The sequence below is a fragment of the Prionailurus viverrinus genome, chromosome B4, assembly GCF_022837055.1.
Source record: "Prionailurus viverrinus isolate Anna chromosome B4, UM_Priviv_1.0, whole genome shotgun sequence".
Taxonomy (NCBI): domain Eukaryota; kingdom Metazoa; phylum Chordata; class Mammalia; order Carnivora; family Felidae; genus Prionailurus; species Prionailurus viverrinus.
In genome coordinates, this window is record NC_062567.1 from 9,866,659 (window position 1) to 9,891,938 (window position 25,280).

At 49.4% G+C, this 25,280-nt stretch overlaps 1 protein-coding gene across 6 annotated transcripts in view; it reads right to left on the minus strand.

Moving 5' to 3' along the window:
* Positions 1 to 25,280, minus strand: part of FRMD4A (FERM domain containing 4A) — a 331,019-nt gene that overhangs the window by 275,538 nt on the left and 30,201 nt on the right. The window contains exon 1 of one of the 6 annotated variants that reach the window (XM_047864920.1): positions 6,510 to 6,725. The exons of 3 other annotated variants lie outside the window; for them this stretch is intronic. In XM_047864920.1, coding sequence (XP_047720876.1) covers positions 6,510 to 6,725 — 216 coding nt within the window. Of the gene's footprint in view, positions 1 to 6,056; positions 6,245 to 6,509; positions 6,726 to 25,280 lie in introns of those variants that run through there. 2 more of the 6 variants (XM_047864921.1, XM_047864922.1) reach the window with 2 other exon arrangements.

The following is a 25,280-nucleotide window of genomic DNA, read 5'->3' on the forward strand; positions in this document are numbered from 1 at the left end:
TCACTGGAACCCCAATCTCATTTTAGAGGACTTGCTCGTCATTAGGAGAATGGAGCACTGACATCACTATAACTAATCATGCAGACAGATGACAAAGTAGAACCTTCAAACCGTTCCACTTCTAGACCCTCTCAGCTTCAGAAACACAATCTGTACTAGGAAGAAAACACAGGAACCTCTCTCTCTGACCACTAGTGCTCTCCCAGGATGGTAGGGCCCTCGCATGGATTCGCTCGCTAACCACGGGGTGTGTGTGTGTGTGTCCGGGGCCTTGTGGCCCCGGCTCCCAGCCACAAAGAGCTGGGGGGCGGTGGGGGGTGGGGAGATGGAACTGGAACATGTAATTTAAAAAGGACTCTTCCCCGATTCCTGGCACTTGGGTGGTCACTAGAGCCACTCGTCCCTATTTCCTCCCAAAAGCAGTGGTGATGGGTGAACACGGATGATGTGAAAACCATGGAACAGAACACACTTCTCGCAGGAAGGTGGGGATGTGCCCTGGGCCATTTTCCTAGTCCTGCTTTCTCTGACGCAGCTTCTATCCCCAAATCAGGAGGACCAGGTATGTTGCCGCTTTTGTGCTTTGTTTGGCGGGCCTTAGACAATAAAAAGCAGAAACAGAGCTGACAGCCGTCATGAAGGGTGCAGTTTCTGCAAATAGACCAAAAATAAAAAGATAAAAACATTTCTAAAAACCGATGACATCCAACTTCGAAAAATAAAATCACAATCTAAAACAGGCTCACATATGCCTTGCATATGTGATCCACATCTCTGGGGCCAGAAGCAATTTATGGCATGGTAATAATTCAGGTTGTTGGTCTTATTTATTTTGTTTTTCCTATAATTCATACTGCACGACCAGGGGGGAATGGGAGGTGGCTGGGAGGGCACAGAAGGGCATTCGTCGTGAAGCTTAAACTCCAGGGCTCTTCACTTCCTGGGGTCTCTCCCAGGTCACCAGGACTATTCCTAGCAATATGTGCACACACCCGTCTTTGCACAAGCAAGCTATTTTCATCGTCATCAGTTATGACTCATGGCTCTTTCCACACTCATTTCTAGCTATGAAAAGATAGAGGGGAGAGGTACCGGTGTAGAAATGGATTCCGGCCAGGTTCCTGACCCCTGGGTGCCGACACCTTGTGTTGTCCACATCAGTCCAGAGAGAGCCCTTATGTGGATGTTACTACATGTTACAGCACTTGGCTACGAGGTATGTGAACTCCGTCCACACGGGAGAAATAATATTTAAAATGCTAGAAGTCAGGAGTGGCTGGGTGGCTCAGTCGGTTGAGCGTCCAACGCTTGATCTCCTCTCAGGTCATGATCCGAGGGTCATGAGATGAAGCCCCGTGTGGGGCTCCTCACTGAGTGTGGAGCCTGCTTAAGATTGTGTCTCTCCCTCTCCCCATGGGTGCTCTCTTTCTCAAAAAACAAAACAACAGCACACAGACAAAAAATGCTAGGAGACAGAAGCTAGTCTGTGGAGAAACCTTCCGGCCATCAGACCGGTAAAATTGTAAGTGAAGAGTTAGTTTCTCATAACCCCTAATAAAAGTGGAAGATGTCCCCCCCCCCCCCGGCAGGAGTATGTTCATACTATACAATATACACAATTACAAAAGCATCCTATAATTTTTTTTCCTTATCAGAAGAAGTAGAAGATAATCGAATTTTCCCACCATTCCTGTGTTTCGAGGGCACACGCGTGTGCTTTTACTATAAGCAACAAGTATGTTTGGTAACAGATCCTACGGAAAGGAAGCTTGGCAGAAGGCTTTTCAAATTTGACGGCCGTCCGAAAAACTTGCACGCTGTTTCCCACGATGAGTTATGGCCCAGAAAGAAACCTTTCTAACCCAGCAGTGATGAAGGGACCCATTGTGATCAGCCGTGCTGGAGAAAGACAGACTTACTGCCTCGTGAAAAAGAGATCAAAGACTGGGCAGTCCGAAGGTGCAGGGCAAAGAAGGAAGACAGAGAGGTGTCAGGCAGTTCGTTAGTGGACGTGCCATTTCTCTGGATTTCGTGATAGTTACGGTATTTGCCAGCTCTCCAACATGTGCCACGTGCTGTGATATTCCTTTCTTCGGCTCGGGTCACCATCTCACGGTGTGTGGGTTCGAGCCCCACATCTGGCTCCCCGCTGACAGTGTGGAGCCTGCTTGGGAGCTCTCTCTCCCTCACTCTCTGCCCCTCCCCGCTCGCTCTCTCTGTCTCTCTCAAAATAAATAAAAAAAATTTTTTTAGTAAAAAAGAAAAGAAAAGAAACGAAAATCTTCCCAGTTGAATCTAAAGGTCACTCAGAGATTGACCCATCACGGTAGCCAATGGGGAGACTGTGAGCCATGAAACCATGGCCATGAAACAATAGAAAAAATATATATATATATATTGGTCTCCACGCCCGGTTCCTGCCATAGACCTCCTAAAACCCTTGTAATTTTCCTAAGTGATTAGAGTGCAAGGAACATCTTCTGATCTAATAGTTGGTCTTTGACCCTGGTTCCTGACACAGAGCTCCTAAATCCGTTGGAATTTCCTGGGTGGTAGCAGCCGTCTTTTGTTTTAATGAGGCGCCTCTGGGTGGGCTCCCGGATGGGGGCTGGTCACCAGAAAGACCAAGCCATAAATAGAAGCTTGGAATTTTCGGCCCCACCCTCCGTCCTCCCGGAAGGGGAGAGGGGCTGGAAATGGCGTTGATACTTGAGCATGCCTTCATGATGAAGCCATAAAAGTCCCCAAAGTACTGACTTCAGAGAACTTCCAGGCTGGCGAACACAGCTAGCTGCCGGGAAGGTGGTACAACCAAGGGGACAGGAGCCCAGGATCCTCCCAGATCCCACCCTGCGTTCTCTCTTCATCTGGCTGTCCATCTATATCCTTTGTCACGTCCTTTCTCATATAGTAAACTGTTAAACGTAAGAAGTGTTTCTCTGAGTTCTGTGAGCTGTTCTAGCAATGATGGCGTCCAAGAATGGGGTCAGGGGAACCTGTGATTTGTAGCCGAATGGGACAGAAGTCGTGGGTAACGGGGGACCTGCTACTTGCGACTGGTGTCTCATGGCGGGGAGCTCTTGCGGGTCTGAGCTCCTAACCTGGGGCACCTGTGCTCCAGTCTGCACCCCAGTTGCTTGGTGTGGAAAACCCCACACCTGATGCCCGAAGTGCCCTGAGTGTGGAAGCAGTGTGTGAATAGAGGAGAACACGTAGTTTTCCCCGGTTAACTAAACAAAACATACGGGAATGGCCATTAGTCACCCCTTATCCCTAATACATAAAGGCACTCGTGATGAATTTTTCCAAGATAAAGACCAGAAGGAATACAGTATATTGAAAAACAGTCTGTCCCCCTTGTACATGCTTTCGTGTGTACCCATCCCTTCCGCAAACGTGCTCTCACTCAATCTGGGCACCGTTTGAACTGTCACCCCCTCTCTATACAGCGGGAAGCAAAGGCTAGGACAGAGACAAGGTTTTCTGGTAACGTCTTCCCCGACCAAAGTTAGTTTCTCCCTTCTCTTCCCTTGAAGACTCTACTAGTCGAAATGCAATTATTTGCTTTCTCAACTCTTCCCCCGGACACTGTGAGCTCTCGAGGAGATGCCAGTCTTTGGTGTTAAATGTCCCTTCAAGCCAATCCTGCTTGCCAGCGTGAGTGGGGGTTGGGAGCAGGTAAAGCCGCCAGGGGACGGCAAGTCCGCTCTGGAACTACTCAGACCATCCTTGGTCCGGCCAGCCGCTTTCGGCTTTGGGCAGCCCTCCCTCTCACCTTGGCCCCGCAGGCTGCGAACTGGCCAACTTGGCCCTCCGGGGGTCAGTGAATTGGTTTAGGCCGGCATTTCTGGCTCTCCCCTCAGCGGCGGCTTCCCGGCTGCCCCTGTGGGCACTACCTGCCGGCCGTGGACAAGGCCGTGCGGGCTACAGGCGTCTGCCCCTGGGCCAACCAGCCCGGCTCAGCCAGAGACAGGGGGCGAGCAGGAGAGGGCCAGAGAGAGAGGGAGACAGAGAATCCGAAGCAGGCTCCGGGCTCTGAGCTGTCAGCACAGAGCTCGACGTGGAGCTCGAACCCACAAACTACGAGATCACGACCTGAGCTGAAGTTGGACGCTTTACTGACTGAGCCACCCAGGCGCCCCGAGAGTCTTAGTTTTTATGTAACTCGATGAGACACAAGAGAAGACAGACAAGAGGTAAAGTGGGAGATGGAGGTGGGGAACCAGGACCCCCAAACTCACGTGCAGTCAGAGCAACAACTAAGAAGACGGAACTTTCCTGACTCAGGAATTCTACCAAACGCCAACCAGGGGTTCAGGAAAAGCTTCAAATGGACAAACCACCCACGTGACTGCTTCCGGGAGACTTTTCCCAGCCTTCTTTCAGATTCACAACTCATCATTCGGAAATGCCACGTACATTTCTCAGATTGCCGTCAGATTCGCTCTCAAGTTTCTTTCATGATCTATTACAGATACATTTGCCGCCTGTAGTAAAACTCTGGGTATGGGCCCTTCAAACACAAGCATTCTGGAAAAAGACCTCATTTCCGCCTGAACCGTCTTCAGACCGTTGGCCAATGGGGTGATGAAGAACCAAGGGTGAGAATCCTGGAGGGCTGTGTCCCCTCTGTGAAGTCAACACAGGGCTCCTGGGCACGTCTTGCAAGGAGATGTCCCTTCAGTGAGTCCAGACGTTCCATGAGGGGGGTGGGGGAGGGGTGGCCACCTGGCCCTGCACTGCTTGGCCATTGCAGCCCATTAAGGGATTATATGCCACCAAGTGACACCTAAAAATACAAAGGCCAGCTGTGTGTCCTTGGTGCCGAGGGGTGTGATGAGCCAGCTGACAGAGACAGCAAAGCCACTCAAGTCGGCTTAGTGAGGGAAACTACGTTGTGAAAACCGTCAACGGAGGAAGAGCTCGTGTATCACTGCCTTTTCGAGAAACAGTCAGGGGAAGAGCTCCCCCTTGCCACTCTGCCTTTGCGCCCCCCCCCCCCACCCCCGTGGGTCTGTGTCCTTCCTCCCAGTCTGGGCTGAGGAAGTCCCCGTAGCAAGTGGGGACTTTGGCTTAATGGCACCAGTCTGGGTGGACAGATGAGGAAAGCAGGCCCTGTCATCTCCCTGTGAAGGGCTCTGCACCTCTGGCCACTGGACTCAGAGGGCCACCCTCCTGCAGAAGACACTCTGTCTTGAGAAAAAGAGGCTGTTTATGGATGTCTGACTTTGGAAGCTGCTGGGGAAGCCACCACAGGGCGGGGAGGTGAGGACAGAGACTCAGTACCGTTCCTCGGTGTTCTTCCCTCCTTGCCTCCTGTCCCACGGCCACATGCTCCCTACCAGCTGGTCACCACCCCCAACACCCAGATGCACACACATACACACACACACACAGACACACACACACAGAGATACACATCTTTTGAGAAAAACAGCATCTCTTGGGTAAGAGGAACATGAACTCATGGAAAGGGCATCCTTGTCGTTACAGCCAGAAAAACCTTGCTTTAAATCACAGGATTCTGGGGGTGCCTGGGCGGCTCAGTTGGTTAAGCATCCGACTCTTGGTTTCGGCTCAGATCGTTGTCTCACGGATCATGAGATTGAGCCCCAGGTCGGGCTCTGCGCTGACCATGCAGGGCCTGCTTGGGATTCTCTCTGCCCCTTCCTTTCTCTCTCTCTCTTGCTCTCTCTCTCTCTCTCTCTCTCGCTCTCTCTCAAAATAAATACATCAATAAACTTTAAAATAAACTTAAAAAAAATCACAGGACTCTGTCATCTACTAACAGTAACCTCTGAATTTCAATAACCTCATCTCAAAATGGTGACCGAAGTACCAACTACATCAGGCTGCTTGGAAAACCGAACCGCTTACGAAGCACCTCACGGTGCCTGGCTTCTGGAAGACGGTGTTCCATTAATGTTAGCCGCGCCCCCATTATTACAACACACTTTACGGTCCTAAAAACGTGACAGCAGCTTATACCCCTTCCCCACCATCCCCCACTGATTTCTTCGGCTGCAAAGAAACGTGAGAGGAGCTTCCGGTCCCACCTGGTAGACGGCCCTGGAGATGCACCATGGCTTCAGCATCAGCTGCAGGACCCGAAGGTGTCCCCCTCGACACGTCCTCAGCGCTTGGGAAGTCAGGCCCCGAACCGGACGGCCCCGGCTACATAGCAGGTCCTCTGAGCCAAGCGGCCCTCCAGCCATGCCAGCCCCAGGCCCCGCCTTTACCCCTCTGGTCCCAGGCCCCCACATCCAGGGCTGTGTTCTTTCAGCAAGGCAAAGTTCAAATGTCACCGAGATTTAATCAGGCAAGGGAAAAATGCAGTCAAAATAACTCTTGCTTCCTCTGCCTCAATCTCCTCTCCTCCTACCTTCCCTCTACCCTCACTAATCTGCAGGGACTGTTTTCCCTCAAGGATTAGCAAATGGCTCATAAATCGAAACGTTTTCTCCCTGGCTCTGGGAACTCACCAGGGACAAGGTAAAAATAGGCCTCACCCTGCAGATAATCGCACGCCATCCCTCCCTGTCCGTGGGCTGCTGGGGACGTAGAGCCAGGTTTAGGGGCAGGTCGAACCAGAAAGTAGGGAACGGCGTAAGCCCAGAGTCATCCCCGTGCTCTCGTGGTTTCGAGATTCCGTCCAGGGTGAGAAGCAGAGAAGCAAAGGAGAAAGAGCTCGGGTCTCCCCTGCCAACATTCCCAAGGCATTCCATCTATTCTCTTAACTCTTTAAAACTCAGAGAACCAAAGAGCGTCTGCGTTGGCGAAGCAAAACGTCCAGTTTTACATCAACACCGGAGAGACTGCGCTTTCTGTGGGCACTTGGCAAAAACCCAGGCATTTTCTTTGGCAATTTCCCAAGTTTACATTAGGATTAAAAGGGCTGTAAGAAAACTTATCTATCAGATTTAATATCAACATCTGTGATTTTGGAGGAAAGTAGATAAAGGAGGCAAAGTCAACATATCTCATTTCTCCCCGTAACGGGTCATTTTCTGCCAACGTTCTTGCGACACTACCACCCGTTGGATAAGCCCTACGAAGACCTTAGCCGGAGGAAAGGCATCCACTTAAACAGGGTGCAGCTACTTGCCACATTAAGTTTTTTGAGTTTGGATCATTTTTAACCTTGTTTCAGAAGGGTATCTGTACCCTAATTCAATAGGTTATAGGCCAAAAGGTGAGATCCAAAGTGGGGAGGGCAGACAAGGTGTAGGGGAAGACTGAGTCACAACACAAGAAAAGGGGCATGTTTAGTCTTGACACAATTTTGATTGCATGGCCCCGAAGAACCGTGGTGGCCACCAAGGCACATTTTCCTCCTGTACGTTCTTTCCATTGATTAACTGATTATCTTGTCTCTTTAATTCAAAACTTAAATGTCGTCAGAAAAGTAGTCAAGCTCAGCTCACTAACCTACTGGACCATCCTGGAGTCGGACGTACTTGAGTTTGAATTTGGCCCTACTGCTTACTGTGTGACCTTAGACAAGTTAATTAACTTCTCTGACTTATTTCTTTATCTGTAAGATGAGCATCATACTGAGCCCACGGGGTTGTTGTGAGGATTAAATGAGATGATATACTTAGAGTGGATAACACAGGCTGTGGCATGAAGCTGATTTTAATTTTTTTTTTTTTTTTTAGCATTTACCATGATCACGTAAATCAAGGACACACCTAGCTCTGATCATACGAACCTCTCGTGGTCATTTCAAAGTTGGTGTTTGTCTAAATCATCTTCTCTTAATCCCTTTTCCTTTGGCTAGGGATAGATGCATTCATTCATTTAATTAATACGCGAAGACCATTTTCATTTAAACCCTTCTTTGATGAGTTTCATCATCTTCCTACGAGTAACGGTTCTAGGGTAAAACATTATGCATGATTTGATTCCTGTATTTTTAAGAAAATTTTTTAGGCCTATCTATTGTTGAGACAGGGAGAAACAGAGCACGAGTGGGGGAGGGGCAGAGAGAGAGAGGGAGGCACAGCGTCCGAAGCGGGCTCCAGGCTCCGAGCCGTCAGCACAGAGCCCGACGCGGGGCTCGAACTCACGGACTGTGAGATCGTGACCTGAGCCGAAGTCAGACGCTTAACCGACCGAGCCACCCAGGCGCCCCTCGTTCCTGTGTATTATTCCTTCATTTTCACATTCCCCGTCGTCAAAGGTGAGGGGATACTGACTAAGGAATGTTGTTTTTCTACCAACAGTCCATCCGCAGAGATTGTTTTATTGAGAGAGAGAGGGAGAGAGAGAGAAAGGGAGGAAGAAAGAAAAAGAAAGAGAAAAAAAGGAAAACTAAAAATCAAATAGTATGTGGAAAATGATTGCTCCATTAACATTAGTTAACCACCTTGGAATTCTCAAGAAAAAACAAAGGCAAACGACATCATAGTTAGCGTTTGCCTGTCCCTAAGCTCATACTCTCCATCCTCTGGGGGTTTTGGCTGTGAACCAGGCTCTTATCCAAAGCATGTAATTACGGAATAGATAGGGACAGTTTTAAAGGCACTGTTTTGCTCTGTGATGAAACAATGCGACTTTAAACATTTTTTGCAAGTTAAATATATATTTAGCTTACGGTCTGGGAATCTTTGAAGTACAAAGGTGCCATAATGAGCTTTTAAAAACATGCCTGGATAAAAACATATTAATGCCTGAGAACGGCAAGACTTAAACTGGCCTGAAATCTTTCTCACTCAGAGGACGGAGATGTCCTCTGTGGAGCCTGGTCATTTCAGCAGATGTGCTGGTGGGGGACACTGATGACCCCTTTTGCTGGCCTGGTGTCTTCAGCCGTATCTGCTTCTGCCCTAGATTCGAGGTCGATAATTCAGACTTTGACAGGCAGCTTCCCCAACGGCCTCTGAGAGGCTGCGGGGGCAAATAGCACCGTTGCCATTGACCACGGAGCCCCGTGCTTTTAAAAGGATTTCGAGCGAATGCTCAGAGCAATTAGATACAAATGTGTCTGCCTCTGTGTGCATGTCTGTGTGTCCACGTGTGTATGTATATCTGTGTGTCCTTCTGTTTGTGTGCCTGTGTGTGCATCTGGAGCAGAAAATTGTAGTGCAGAGGGTGGCAGTCACCTGCCCAGACCACGTGAATATCGTGACGGACCAGGGACATGACCTCAGGGCTCACCAGTCAAAAGAGGAAACTGCGTTTGTCCTGCTGACTCCACCTCTTTTTAACCACGTTCTTTATTCTTTCTTTGAAAATAATAGAAAGTCGGGGTTTCCTGGGCAGTTTACCACTTAGTTACTTACAGAACTTTAAAGAATGATCGCTCAGTGTCGTCGTGGGTGTGTGTCTACAGGGTGAGGAACAGCATCTGAGATCCCAGGAAAATGTCATTAAGAGCGACTACAGAATCACCCCTCCTTTCAGGAGACTTTTTGCTAATGTTTGGGGTGGAAAGAGTCTGAGGATTGAGTCCGTTGGCAGGATTGGGTTAGCTGCTGAGTGTTGGCCTCTTGTATGCCCTTGGGGGACATCACAAGCGAAAGCCAAAGTCTTGGTCCTGTGGTTCCATATTTGGGAAGGGACCGAGGCTGGAAGCTCTAAATCAGGTGCTGACCGTGGGAAGGAGGCGGGCGTGGTGAAGCCGGGAGTTCCCGTCCAGGGCGAAGGCAGGAGGGGCAGGTGGGGCCCTTGCACCACACACGGGGCCACCGCAGGGCACTGACCTCGATGTCTCCCCCACCCCTCCCAGCTGCTCCCACCTGGTTCAGCCGTTCATCACTATCCCTGCGTCCAGGAGTTTCCGTCCCTGCTTTCAGACTCTCGTTCGCTGTATTCGCAAAGACGGAGGAATTCTTTGCAAAGCAATAAATGCCTTTGCCTGACTCTAGAGATATTTTCGGACACAATTACTGCCTTGAGAAGAACTCGGAAAAACTCTAAGTTGAAAGTAATACGCGGCACAATTAGGAACAAAATCCACAAACACGTTAGAGATACAGGAACTTGCGCGCGCACGGAGAAACATATCTATAGCAGCCCAAGAAATGTATTCAGAAATGAATTCTAATGGAACCCGTCTTAATTATTCAGTGATTATTTGCTGACACCTATTTTAGAAAATGTCAGCCGTCGGATTGACCGGAGAAGTCCAACGCTCTGTGTCAGGTCAAAGTCAGCTGCTGGGAGGCACAGACAGCGCTTTTTAAAAAGATTATCTTGGAAGCGTTTTGTTGTATCTTACAGAATTTGAAGGTCAAGGGTAGTTTCTCCCACATCAAACCCGGTCCATTGGAGCTCCAATACAAGACATTTCAACCAGAATTAAGGCCTTACTCCAAGCAGATCCGTTCTCTTGGAAGAGTAAGGATCAATGCACAACGGACTCCAAAGTGAACCTGAGAAGGTGCTGGAAAATAAGGTTTTTTGTAATTTAAATTATTCTTAAGTTTATTTATTTTGAAAGAGACAGAGATGGCGTGACTGGGGGAGGGGCAGAGAGGGAGGGAGAGAGAGAGAGCGCGGAGCCTGCTGTGGGGCTTGGACCCGGGAAGCCGCGAGATCATGACCTGAGCCAGAACCGTGAGTCAGACGCTTGACCGACAGAGCCACCCAGGTGCCCCAGGAGGTGTTGGAAAATAAACGAGTCTGCAACATTGAGGGGGAAGCTGGGGTATGTTCAGACACACTCATCCACCATACTTCCAGGTTGCACAGAGAGCCGATTTTCTTTTGGGTTTTGCAATTGACATTTCTGTGCCACGTGTGGGCCATTTCAGTTCTCTGCTACTAGCTGGCATTTTAATTCTCCGTTCGCCTCCTGGCTTCCAACACGGGACTCAAACTTAGGCTTAAATTTGTTGCACATTTTGTTCTTTCCTTCCACCGAATGCTTTTGTTATTAAATCCCCATGTGTAAACCGAAAAACTGGTCTGGGGCAGAGCTTTATTCTGTAAACAAAGGCGGCCCCTACTTCTTTGTTGGTATTCTTAAAAAACACGACACTTCGTTAAGATGTAATTTATGTCCACACTCGCCACCCATGTAAGCTGTACAACTCAATGGTTTTTTTTTTTTTTAGTGTATTCCCAGGGCCATGCAACCATCGCCACCCTCGAATTTTAGAACTTTCTCATCACCCCAAAACGAAAGCCGGTACCCATGAGCTAGCACTACCACTCCTCACTCCTCCCTCCCATCCCCAGCCTCTTCCCGAAAAAGTTCTAGAAGCGCGATCTCTGCGACCGGCTTCTTTCACTTAGTGTAATGCATTCAAGGTTCATTCATGCTGAAGCACGTTCCACAGTTCCCTTCTTTCTCTTGGTGAATACAGTTCCATCGTCCAGACAGCTCACACACATTTTATTCGCCCATTCACCCACGGCGGTGGGGGGGCATTTCGGTTGTTCCCACTTGTGTGCTATTGGGCACACAGAGCACTGTGGACACTCACGCACATGTTTGCGTGGAGATGTATGTTTTTCGGTTCTCTCGGGCAGACACCCTAGGCGTGGAATTGCGGGATCATATGGCAACTCTGTGCGTAACCTTCCGAGGAGCCGCCAAGCTGTTTTCAACAGTGGCCGCACCGTCTTGCATTCCCTCCAGTGGTGCTGGAAGGCTCTAGTTTTTCCACATCCTCACCAACCATCTTGCTGCCTGTCTTTGTGACTAGATCCAACCTAGTGGGTATGAGGTGGTCATGTTCTTGCTTTCCTAATCACATTCTGTGACATGCCTTTGAATGCAGGTAGGGCAGCAGCACGTGGGAAGGGGGTCTCTCAGGGGCCGGCTGCCAGCCCCCCTGGCCGAGCCCGCAGAGGGACTCTGGGGAAACGGGGGCGGAGGACACCAGAAAGCCCAGAATTTCCTCCTCCTTCTGAGACCGCTCCCTCCACCTTGCCTTCCTTCCGATCCTGACCCTCTCACGCCCACCATCGGGGCAAAAGTCCAAGCCCTATTGGATGTTCCCATTTGTCTCTCTCTCATCCCAGCGCCAGCTCTTTGGGAAAAGGATATTTAGAGATAGCACTTGTATGGTTAAGCGAGTGGGCGATGTGCTAAACCCAAACCCAAACAATGTTTTGAAATCGAGGGGCGTTTCAGGGCCGCTCGCTAACATATTTGATCCCATATTTGGGTCTGGAAGATGTCCCAGCTCTGACAAAGAGTCATCGCTGCATCATTCCTCAACCTGAGAACCCAAGAGGCCCATTCATATAAAAGCGAGGGACCTCGCCCCGTTCATTTGGGAGAATAATTTTTTTTTTAAAAACTCTCGGCCGTGTGTATAAAAATATTTTGCGTCCCTGGGAAATAGAAGGGTGACAGGAGCTGCCCTCTGGCTCAGGCACTTCCAGAGCAGTATGCCAAGAGCTATGTTTAGAATACTCCCCTTCACGCTCCACCAACCATTCTACAAGTGGTCCTGAGGCCCGAAAAGTGATGTCATCCCATCAATTACTGTGGTCACGAAAGCAAGTTCTCATATACATGCCAGGCCCCCAACAGAAATACAATCAGGGCCGTCTGAATTCCATCAGTCCAGGCCCTGAATGAGAAACGAAATGCTCTCAGCTCCTCTTTTCTTGATCTCTTATGATTTGGTTTCCATGAACTTAGTGGCCAAGGATGATTTTTGAGCATATATTTTGCAAGCATGTGTTGATGAGATCATGGCTTTCTGGGAACAAGACAAAACAAAACAAGACAACAGATGCTTTGCTTTGCTTAGGAGTCAAGAACCACTCGGAAGAACACAGGTTTGGGGCCGGTCGGGGGGTGAAGTTATAAGGTTGGGGATCCTGGTCCCACAAAAAGGAGGGTGTGCCTGCTTGAGAACCGCTTCTGCGTCCTCTCACAGAGGAAGACGTGTTAATTCTCATAGGATGTTTGTTGACAGATCATCAACACTTTCCCTCCACGTGGGAACAGGGAAGACACTAGAAAACTTGTGTCTAGAGGTGTGAAGAGGTTGGAGGATGAGCGAGCAGGGAGGAAGTTAACTAGGCACAAAGGAAGGCAAGTAAAACTGATTAAGAGGTAAACCGGGGTAAGAACACTTAGTTTTTACTTAGGGCTTACATTCATCCTAGCCCTTGACACAACTGTGGCTATTGCATTGTTTATAATACTGCGTTACTTATATTAGGAGCTTTTTAAGAAAATGTGTTGTTCATTTCCAGTAAAGTCCACTTCCTCTCTAAAATTCCTTCTCATTTGGCAATCTTTTTAGAAAGTCCTTAGCACTTGAACTTAATACAAATGTAATGACTATGGAATGAATGAAAACGTGTATTTTAGAGAAAAGCGTGGGCTTGTGGCTTTTCCTGCTGCTCTTGGGTGACATGCCTTCCTAAAGTCTACCCGGTAGATGAATTTCCCTGACAGGAAGTTCTGTTATGCTTGTCGTGGCTTCTCAAGGAGCAGGCATATCGGGGCACGCCTCTGTCCCCTTTCTTACTCAGTAATGAAGACATGACACACTATGACAAAGGCAATGCGGGAGGCTTGATGAATGGGAATGAAATGGTCTTCCTAATGTAGGTGGGGTCAATGCAGCTCTTGTGGGTCAGAGGCAATTTTGGTGAGCTAACGACTTTGGGAAGCCATTTTAAGGGCTACATTTTTTCTCTCACTTCCTTAGAATGCTTTTCTCTGGTGGGGGGCGGGGAGGGGAGTGGGGACAAGAAAGCAGAGATGCAAAAGATGTCTGGCAATGCCAAGAACCCAGCTGGAAGACTGTCTGCTGACCACCACATTGTCCCAACCCCAGTGCTCTGTGTCATCAGTATCACTGAGTCCGGAGGTCAGGACTTCAACAAGCCTAGAGCTACGCCTGATTCTAGAGACCATATTCTAACACGACGGTGGCAGAAAATCCCTTTTATAACAGTCCATCCCATTTGCTACAGTTAAGAAAAGTTCTCTCACGGAAAAGCATCCATAACAATGACAGAAAATCCCAAAATGCGTAAAACAAAGCAAAAAGCAACCATGAGTTCTTTACTTGAGTTGGTCAGTGGGGACTGGATTAATCCATCCATTCGACTTTGGTATTACACATTCCAAGGGAGCCAAAAGGCAAATCCTTTGATATATATTCAAAGTTAGGCCTGTTTTAGGATAATAAACTTATCGACGTGGTAAGTTGCCTACACTACCATGGAAGAATTTAATAGTCTACTTTTCTCGTTAAGATCTCTTAGAGATAAAAGTGTTCACATGGAGGGCTACTTTCTGGAACCATTTAAAGCAGCCTGACTATAGGTAGCACGATCTTTTCTTCCTCCATGGCCGACCGAGGAGAGTAGAGGTGGGTTAGGAATTAGCAACAGAGCTTGGGAAAAACTAAGAGCTATACTGGGGATGTTTGAGGTCTAGTCTAATCATGGCTAGGAGATCAGGACAGGGGTCACAGATAGAGTCATCCAGGATTTAATCAAAATGTCTGTGAATAATGAATCCAGAGTTGGAGTGGACCAGGAGGCCAGAAACTACACGGAGAGAGAGAGCAAACCAAAAGAAGGCAGCAAGGCAAGCCGGGGGGTGTGTGGGGGGCGTGGCTCATGGCTGGATGGAACACTGAAGGAGAGCAAAGCAGGCTGGACCCATCCCGCCAATCTTGGACCGTCTAAGGGCAATATTTACTGAACCCAGAGCTCGGGGTGACCCTGAATTTTGCGTAAGAGTTCCTTTTCCTCCCTCAGCAAGCCTCCAATTGGTGAACCAGGGAAGCCGCCGGCGAAAAGAAACGGAACGCCTTTTAACGATTCAAGAGAAGAAATGTAACTACACCCACGCAGGCCATGAAAGCATCTGAAAATCTGTAAGGAAAACCAGCGTAGACTTCATTGTTTGGTTTGTCATGAACACTATAACGCGATGAATTTTTTTTTTTCCTCCTTTTCAAAAAGAAAAACTCTTGGTGCGTTAGAATTTGGGGTAAATTTCCACTAGAGAAGAAGGGAATTGGATCCGGGTATCGGTTATTCCCCCCCCCCCCGATGCAGAAACAGAGGTGATCATTTAAGATTCAGCTGGGAGGGGACGTGCGAGAGCTCAACGCCTTCTGTTAGTGGCTCTTAATAAACCCAAGACAACAGCCTCATTGTACGGCAGCTGGGACCGGGCTTCTCGTTAATTAAGCACCGGTAACAGGCAGGTCTGAGCTCTCCTTGGTGAGTCTGACCACAATTAAGGGGCCTGAGGCACTCTCTCTGGGGAGCACTCCGCGTCCTCCACCAGAACTCAGCACGGATCTCAAAACGCGAAGACCAGAGCCGCCGGCGGGGCAGAGGTTTTGTGAAACTGAACATGTGTTCAGAGCGCAGGCCCCGGCTGATAACCCCCTCCTCACTTCCGATGTGATGCATGGAAGCATTTACCTGTGGGGTTTCACACCGCCCAGCCTCCACATCTCAGACATTTATTGATTGTTTTATTATGGTATCGTATTATTATGGTCAAACGGGGCTCCTTCCATTTTGCAAAACTAACCCCCTGCACCCTTTTTTTTTAAACTTTTTTTTTTTTGAAAGTTTATTTATTTTTGGGACAGAGAGAGACAGAGCATGAATGGGGGAGGGTCAGAGAGAGAGGAAGACACAGAATCTGAAACAGGCTCCAGGCTCTGAGCCATCAGCCCAGAGCCTGACTCGGGGCTCGAACTCACGGACCGCGAGATCGTGACCTGGCTGAAGTCGGACGCTTAACCGACTGCACCACCCAGGCGCCCCCCCCCCCTGCACCCTTTAAACGCCGACTCTCCCTTCTTCCCACCCCCAGCTCCTGGCACCCACCATTCCACTTGCTCTCCCTGAATTTGCTCTGGGTGCCTCGTATGAGCGGAGACACAGTATTTGTCTTTTCATGTTGGGCTGATTTCGCTTAGCCTAGTGTCTTCAAGGTTCACTCCTGTTGTAGCAAGTGTCAGAACTTGCTTCCTTTTTTTTTTTTTTTTTAAGTTTATTTATTTTGAGAGAGAGAGAGAGAGAGAGAGCAGGGGAGGGGCAGAGAGAGAAAGAGAGAGAGTATCCCAAGCAGGCTCTACACTGTCAGCACCAACCACCCCACCCCACCCTGTGGGGCTCCAACTCACAAACTGTGAGATCGAGACCTGAGAAGAGATTAAGAGTTGGATGCTGAACCCTCTGAGCCATGCACGTGCCCCAGAATTTGCCTCCTTTTTAAGGCTGAACAACATGCCACTGTATGGACAGGCCACGTTTTGTTTATCTGTTCATCCGTCGATGGACATGATGGTTGTTTCCACCTTTTGGTTGTTCTGAAATAGTGTTTCTGTGAACACGGGTGTGCAAACACGTGACTGAGTTTCTGCTTTCGTTTCTTTTGGGTGTTTACCCAGAAGTGGAATGGCTGGGTCATGTGGTGATTCTGTTTCATTTTTTGAGGAACTGTCATTCCATTCCATGCTAACGTTACCCTTTTCCCTTTTTCTTTTTCTCTCTTTTTTTAATTTCAGAGAGAGGGAGCGAGCAAGCGTGAGTAGGGGAGACGGGCAGAGGGAGAGAGAGAGAATCCCAAGCAGGCTCCACGCTCGGTACAGAGCCCGATGTGGGGCTCGATCTCACTACCGCAAGACCATGACCTGGGCAGAAATCAAGAGTCGGACGCTGAACCGACCAGGCCACCTGGGTGCTGCCCCCCTATTTAATCTTTTCCACTTACTGCTTCTGCCCTGTCCAGTTCCTAGGCAGGAACTTTCCTGAGGCAGGCCAGGAGTTTGCCCACAGACAGACAACCAGCTGCTGACATCTAGGGTTTGTTTGTCCCGGTGAATCCTGCTCGTTAGGTGGCCCTGGGGTAAACCTACGCTTCTCTGCACGAGGGAGCCTCGGCCAGCACTGACATTTACAGCGTCGGCTGGGCTTGTATCCTCATTCCTGGGCTGGACCTAGGGCCCAGCTCTGAAGTCTAGCCCGTGTCATTTGGTGCTAAGGCACCTTGCATGGCCCTCACAGTTCTCTCCTCCTGGACACACAGCTCTGGCAATTCTCCCTGTCGTGGCCCATGGGGCCTTACGTGGACAGGCAGGCAGGTTCCCCTGCTGACAGCTGGGGACAGGGAAGGAGATCAGGAATGGCTGGTACGTGCTGAGCAAACCCCATTGGTCTCGGGTGTTTGGGGGTGAGTGGCTACAGGCTGCTTGAGGCTGTGGCCACATATAAATTACCCTGAACCTAGGTTAGTGGGTGTGAGGTAGGGTCAGGCGTTAGGGCGTGGAAAGCTACCAGACAGTGAGCCATCGGGACCCTTCCTGAGTTGAAGAAGGGCCCCCAACTGGGAGCAGGGTTAGGACAGGCAAGGCAGGGTGTTAGGACCCCAGCGCTAGCAGCTTCCAGCCTTTGTGGGAAAGCAGACGCAAGTCAGGGTCAAGGGCATGAACCTACGGGTTTGGCCCCTGGGGTTAGGAAGAAATAACCCCGACCCGGGTACGTGTGGGTCCCTGGCACCCCCTAAGCCCTCGGAGCCAGGCTTCAGAGCCAGTAGACTCTGCCCCCCGGGGCAGGTTGGCTCCTGGCACTCCGCCAGTCACCATCAGTGCCGCTTGAGGAGCGAAGGGTAGCAGTTTTCACACCTGTAGCTGGGGTGGGGGCTCGAGAGGAGGCATGTGACGGGATGCTGCCCACCGGCTCTCAGTGAAGCCCCTCCCCAGCCCCATGGTGCCCATGGATGACAGCGAAGCCACCGGGGGCTTTGGACATCTCCGTTGCCTGGCTTGGCGACTTTGCAGATCCTATAGACTGCAGGCGCCCCTTCCCGGGGAATCAGCATTTCAGCTGAGTTAGCGCCCTCTCCTACCCGGTCCCTCCTTTCCCACTAGCTAACAACGGTGGTCAACCCTGGAGGCTCGTTAAGAGTCACCAGGGAAGCTTTTAGGCAATGTTTTTACTTGGGCCCCACCCTTAAGGATTCCATTTTTAGCGGTCTGGGGGAGGGACTTGGTATTGCTATTTTTAAAAAAGCATGCCAGGGGTTCTAACTCGCAGCCCGGCTCTGAGGTCTCTGTCCTGCAGACACGAGTGCCTTTGGTCATGCAGTTACTGGCTCTCACATGTTAGCCCGCATCAGAATGACCCAGAGGGTTTGTTAAAACACAGATCTCGGGAACTCACCCCAGTTTTTGACTTCAGTAGATGGGGTTAAGGCCTGGACATCTCTGTTTGTTTCTTTGTTTCTTTCCTTCTTTTCTTTTTTTAACTTTTTAAATGTTTGTTTATTTTTGAGAGACAGAGCATGGGCAGGGGAGGGGCAGAGAGAGGGAGACACAGAATTGAAAGCAGGCTTCAGGCTCTGAGCTATCAGCCCAGGGCCCCACGGGGGGCTTGAACCCCTGAACCGGGAGATCATGCCCTGAACCGAAGTCGGACGCTTAACCGACGAAGCCCCCCAGGTTCCCCTGGGTGCCTGCATTTCTAACAGAGTCGCTGGTAAGGCTGCGACCACACTTTGAGAGCCACTCATCTAAGCCCGCAACGGCCCTCAATTCTCACATTTACGGTGCTTGAGCGAAACGGAGGGTAGGTGTGCAAGTCACTGTGTCGACTGTTTACGTCTGCATTCTCCCACAGCCTCTTCAAAAGCCCTGTACTCGCCTCCAACCCTTGTGGGAAGGAACATTCCCGTGGAGCAGCCGGTCCCTGGCAGGGGCTCATAAATGACCTTTTCCCCACACACGATGGAAAATCAACACTTAAGGACGGTCCACCCAACTACTCCTCTCCCATCCTTCCCTGAAAGAATAATGAAATAGTTAAAAGAAATGTTTTGGTAAAAGAAATAGAATTTGTCCTCCCATCCTGAGGACTGCGTACTGACTCGAAAAGCCGGGGTATTAGGAACGTGTGTTTGTTTCTAAATTAAAAGGATTTCTTAGCGATGTGATCTTTTCAGTACTTGGGTTCCCCAAAGGCAGGGATGAAGCAGCCATACTGAGACCCTGAATCACTCGCTCCTTTGTCCTTGTGGCTGGGAGGCCAGAACGTTCAGAGGTTATGATCTGCAGTCAACAAAGAGCATTTCGACTCTTGTTTTAGAAATGAGTGAGTCATATTCGGGTCATTTTCTTGTCTATTTCTTGTCCATCTGCCCTCTCTCTCCACCCTCCCCTGCCCGCGAGGAAACCGCAGGCGATATGCCTGATCTTCTCTATCTCAAAGCACAAACAACACAAATGTTGCTGATCTCGGAACCCGACTTCCTGTGAAGGAGGATAGCCTACAATTTAATCGAGCAAGATTTCTAAGCAAAGCAGAAAGTCAAACGATTTCAGAGTTTGCTTCCCACCTACAATTAACGAGGCTACAGCTGTAAAGGAAGAGGGAAAATAATTAAATCACTCCAAGGCAGGAACACTCGATATCATCTGTGGCTGAAAAAGAAACACTTGATTTTTTTTTTTTTTAAGGAGCTCTAAATTTAATAGAAAGCAAACATTGAGATACGATAGAAAATGAAAAATATCCAATCAGACAATAGGTAAAGGCTGGTGTCTCAGGCCTACTTACTTTTATTTACTACTTGTACAAAACAGAGAGGGGAGTGAATTACTCTCTTCCCGACCTAAAGGCCATGATCTGCCTTCCATCTGTGCAGAGGGCTTTTTTGGGATCACGCACAACCCAGAAACGCTCCCTTTTGGTCATGCGAGGGTTACAGATTTTTTAAGACCTAAGACCGTCTCAGGTCTGTAGGGCTTCCAAATTTGGCAAATGTGAGATTCTCATCGCGGACTCTTTGACCTTGGGAGGATGTTAAGGAAGGAGAGACTATTTCAGAGGGGATTGTGTTTTAAGTGTCCACCATGTACGAGGAAGGAATGCTTTTTGGCAAGGGACATCTCAACGCGCTTATGTTCCTTCCTTTGTCTCTTACAACCTCCTGCACCGGGAGAATTTCATTTCCTGTTGAGCAGGCTGGACACTCGCTGATCTTGCCCACGTGTTTGTACCAAATGGTCATGGCCAAGGTAATAGGCATGGGAACAGTTAAGGAGACAGATAGGTGATAGATGACACCTGAAATAAAGAAGAGAAAGGAGAATAATCTATGTCCGTGCGCATCGATTAAGACACTTGAGGATCTTGTTACTCAAAGTGTCCTGCAGGGAGCGTGTTAGAAATGCAGATTCTCAGGCCCTGCCCCAGACCTGCAGGATGGGAATCTGCGTGTGGCAAGATTCCCAGGTAATCCCTCATACGCTGAAGTGTGAGAAGCCCTGCCTTAGAACACAAGAGCCTAGAACCGAGCACAGTGGGTAGAAACGTCGGAAATAGGTTAACATTGCTCTGGTGAGGCAGGGGTGAGGGATCTAAGTCTCCCCTCCGTGCCCTGGTGGCACCTCCCCCCACCCCACCTCTGGGAGGAGGCTGCTTCTGCCTCTCTGGGGGCAGCAAAGACTCCCAGGGTGGTTACCCTAACCCCTACTGGCTTAGAGAGCACAGACCCCCACTTAGAGTCTTCTGGACATGTGAGCCCTGGCATAATTATGGGTGCTTAAGCCATATCAGAGGATCATAAACAACTGATTTAAAATGTGTTTAAATGTTTATTTACTTTTGAGAGAGAGAGATTGATAGAGTGTGAGCAGGGGAGGGGCAGAGAGAGAGAGAGAGAGAGAGGGAGACACAGAATCCGAAGCAGGCTCCAGGCTCCAAGCTGTCAGCACAGAGCCCGATGAGGGGCTCGAACTCACGAACCCTGAGACCATGACCTGAGCCAAAGTTGGACGCTCAACCGACTGAGCCACCCAGGCGCCCCAACAACTGATTTTAAAGCAAGCTTATGTGCAGAAGTTGAGCTCCAAAAATTCCACAGGAGGACCCAGGAGGAGAAATCAAGGAAAGCAGGGGGATGAACAAACCTAATATGAGAGGGAGACAAGAAAGAAAAGGACAGAAAAATGAAAGTGTCTTCTTTTTTTTTTTTTTTAATTTTTTTTTTTTCAACGTTTATTTATTTTTGGGACAGAGAGAGACAGAGCATGAACGGGCGAGGGGCAGAGAGAGAGGGAGACACAGAATCGGAAACAGGCTCCAGGCTCTGAGCCATCAGCCCAGAGCCCGACGCGGGGCTCGAACTCACGGACCGTGAGATCGTGACCTGGCTGAAGTCGGACGCTCAACCGACTGCGCCACCCAGGCGCCCCTGAAAGTGTCTTCTATAGTTAGGACTGCCACATGAAAATACAGGACACCCAGTTACATTTGAATTTCAGGCAAACAACATGAGACATACTTAAAGGACAATTGGTTGAAGTTCAGACTGAACAGAGCATCCTGTATTTTCATTTGCCGAAATCTGGTAATCCCGGTTCCTCCGTCAAGGACACTTTTCTCAGCAGCTTGGTCCCCAAGAGTCTCTGTCTAGTTTAGACCCCCCAGTCGGATTTCCTCATCAGAGATTTCTGGATTCGAATCCCGGATCTGCCACTGCTGGCTGTGTGACCCTGGGCCTTCATCGCTCTGTTCTGTTCTCCTCTTCTGTGAAATGGGGATTCACATGAACACCTGTTCATTGCAGAAATACCCTTTACATCATTGTCTATGAGGTCAAAGTCTCCTGGGTCTCAGCAACTTTCTGTCTGACTTTGCTCCTAGTCATTTTCTTGGAGACCTGAGATCGAGGTGGAGAGGTGGGTGAGGGTGAGAATGATGTATGTAGTGCCTGGAAACCCCTAGAAGGAGGCGCTCTCCCCTCCTTCCCCAGGGGCCTGGCCGGCGCGTCTATCCGGTCAGTGCGTTTCCTTCCTCTGGTTCCCAGAGGGCCGTGTCTGGGGATGTGCTGGGGAAGGAAGGAGGAGAATGTGTCACTTGATATTTGCTCCTTGACCCCGGCTGACCTGCTTAATTCACTGCAGAATGGAAGGAAGGACACTTGGCCTTAAATCTGAGCAATCAGGGAGCGAGACCTTGCTTCCTCGACACTTAGCCGAGCAACGGGAGATCCGGCAGCCTGGCAAAGCAGACAACCCCCAGAGCAGGGACATCTTCTATCTCAAGGGCAGAGATTCTCAGGATCCCAGCATTTGGGCATGTGTTCGTTCTTTCTTCCTCTCAGAGTGAACCTGACCCACCAGTGAAACCTGGTTGTCTCTCAGCTTTTATTACCATCTTCCTTCCCATGAACTGCAAGATCCGAGACTAGATTCTGGTAATTGACTGTCCTTAAACGTGAAACAAAACAAGAAAGCCAAGGTACGTGGAAATGCATGGGGCTCAACATTCCCCCGGAGGAGATCCTAGAGCCAGGTTCTGCGGTAGATTAGGACTCTGAATCCCTAATGGAATCGAACAATTATCCCGAAACTGCTATCCGAATGCTGTGGTTTCCCTAAAGCAGCGTTCTTGGCTTTACTATTCTTCCTGGCACGGACCCATCGCCTGTAGCAGCGAATCTTTCCCAGGAAGCTATTGTTATTTGTGCATCTGATAGTTTACAGTGGAGCGCACTGACAGCAAAATTTAGAAAGAGAAAGAAAAAAGAGGTGTAGGGTGAAAAGGACAAAAACAGAGGCTTCCAACATCCTGGTGGGAACGGCAAAGCAGAAACTGCCTCTTTTTTGGCCCTTTGCACAGGGAGTTAGCACTCCAGAGAAAAGTCATTGTCAGGCGCAGCCGTGGCTCGTAGGCAAGGGTGGGCATCAGACACGGAGATTCCCAGTGGGAACTCGCACCTTCTGACCCTCCACGGGGGATACCCATCTATAGCATATTCTCTGTTCTCCCCAAGAACACCCCTTCAACTGCCACCAAGGGGGTGCGTGAAGTCACCGTGTACACACAACTCACAATGGGGTGAAATGGATCAGCTCTGTTTTGTCAGGGCTGAACGTTCCGAGTGAATTCGCTCCCTCCTGGGAAAAAGAGCTGCCTTGTTCAGAGCACGATGTTCCCATGTCTCAGCTTACCTTTAAAGCATTTCTCATACACCTGTGGGGATCATTAGTTCTGCCAAGGGAAGGGGAGTAGCAGACTTTGTTCTATTTTTCACTCTCACTGGACTGTGTTTCCATTGTGTTGGTTTCCCTTTGAGAAAGGAACACAAACAGGAGGGAAACTTCCAGGATTCTATGCTGCTTGGCGGGGGCGAACAATAGAGGCATGTGAATAAAGACACGGAACATAGGAGTAAACTAGGAAATGAAGAATAATATAGAATGGGAAAAAAACCCCAAAGAACTGCTTAAAAGGATGCGGTCAAGGGGAGAAGGCATCTGGAATGAGCTACCCCATTGGGTTACCTGGCAGCAAAAGTGAAAAAGGTAAGCACAGTGAGTCATACACATACTATTTGTCATCTCCTAAGAGGAATGAACAGGGTAGAATTTATATGGGGGATCCTGAAAAACATAAGGAACGGTATCTTCATTTAAAACAAAATTTTTTTAATGTTTACTTATTTTTGAGAGAGAGAGGGAGGTGCAGAGAGGGAGACACAAGATCTGAAGCAAGCTCCAGGCTCCGAGCCCGACGTGGGGCTCAAACTCATGAGCTGTGAGATCACGACCTGAGCCAAAGTCAGCCGCCCAACTGACTGAGCCACCCAGGAGCCCCAGGAACAGTATCTTTAACTGTCATTTTGAAAAAGGCTTAGAAGCATTTTCTCCCATATTTCTTTTGTTGGCTTTCTGATCAGGGTGGTCCCTTGGCCCCGTCGCCCTGCGCCCAGGCATGCTGTTGGCTTTCTGATCAAGGTGGTCCCTTGGCCCCGATGCCCTGTGCCCAGGCACGCTGTTGGCTTTCTGATCAAGGTGGTCCCTCGGCCCCGTCGCCCTGTGCCCAGGCACGCTGTTGGCTTTCTGATCAAGGTGGTCCCTTGGCCCCGTCGCCCTGTGCCCAGGCACACCACAGCTATAGAAGGGCTACCTGCAGCTCCTGCTTAGCTAGCGTCTGCTTTCAATCTACATCTCTAATTTCTCTGGTCTCCATCTGACGGCTTCATTCCAACATTTCCCAGCTCAAACACTTTCAGACGCGTGCCCCATTAACCTGTCTGTGGGGCTCGTTGCAGAGACCACGGCCACCAGCAAACTCTCTTATCTGGCTCTGACTTTATATTCTGTAACTCCTGGCCACTCTACTCCATCTCCTGCCTGAGACCCACGTCATCGCTTGGCCTGGGTTCAGGCCCAGAATGGGTTGCTGCTGATCTAAAAAAGAGGATGCAAACATCAGTCCTCAGTAAAGATGAATTAAATCTGAACTCAGAATATTCTCTGCAGGGACACCTGGTGGCTCAGTCGGTTGAGCGTCCAACTCTTGATTTCAGCTCAGGCCATGATCCCAGGGTCGTGGGATCGAGCCCCCGTGTCGGGCTCTGTGCTGAATGTGGAGCCTGCTTGGGATTCTCTCTCTCTCCCTCTGACCCTCCCTAACTCACTCTCACACGTACACATTCTCTGTCTTTCAAAAAATACTCTCTGCAGGCAGTTGAGAAAATGTGGTCTGGGTGTATTGATCTTTGATTATTTAACTTCCTAAAGATATAGCATAAAGGAATTAAAGTAATGAATAGCTAACGTGTACATTGATCTGTGTCTCCTGTGCATCGGATGTCCCTGGGAAGCCTTTGGCCTGGTGCTAGAAGGCAGTCAGTTCCCTTGCCATTTCAGGGAAGAGGCAGAAATACAGATATTCTGAGATTAAAATGAAAGAGACACATCTCTGCTGCAAACAGGACAAGGGAGGGTGCTCTTCAGAAGGGACAGGGACAAGGTGTGACCTGTATCCTCCCCCAGCTGGAGCCCTCTTCCACCTGGGAAGATCAAGGCTTCCAATGGAAAGAGCCAATGCTTTCATCAGGAAAGGGGCTGTGACTCCGTTCAGGCTCTTACTCGAGGACTTGGCCGAGACCCCAGAATTCCCTTCCATCGAGCATGAAAGAGGTGATTTAGAACGAAAAGGTTTGAGTTGGGCTGTTCCCAGTCAACCACCTTGATCATAAAAGAAGCTCACTTTGGTTCTCATGTGGCTGGTTCTGAGCGGGACCATAGACCGCTGGTCCATAAATAGGAGTTAGCAGCAAACTGTGCCTCTCGGTGGTGGAGTGACTGCTTCGTTGGATGAAACTGTTCGACCTGGTTCGCTTTAACGTGGGGGAGCATCTGCCAAAAGCAGAAGAACGTGGTTGATGCTCAGCTGACCTCTCAGGCAATAACTGAACTATAGCTTCCGTTGTTTTCAAGTTCTGTTCCCCGCGCCGGGTACTAAAATTATTGCTCTCAGCAAAGAGGAGGCTGTCTTCCTACTTCCTGTAGCTGGAGACAGGCATTCGGTGT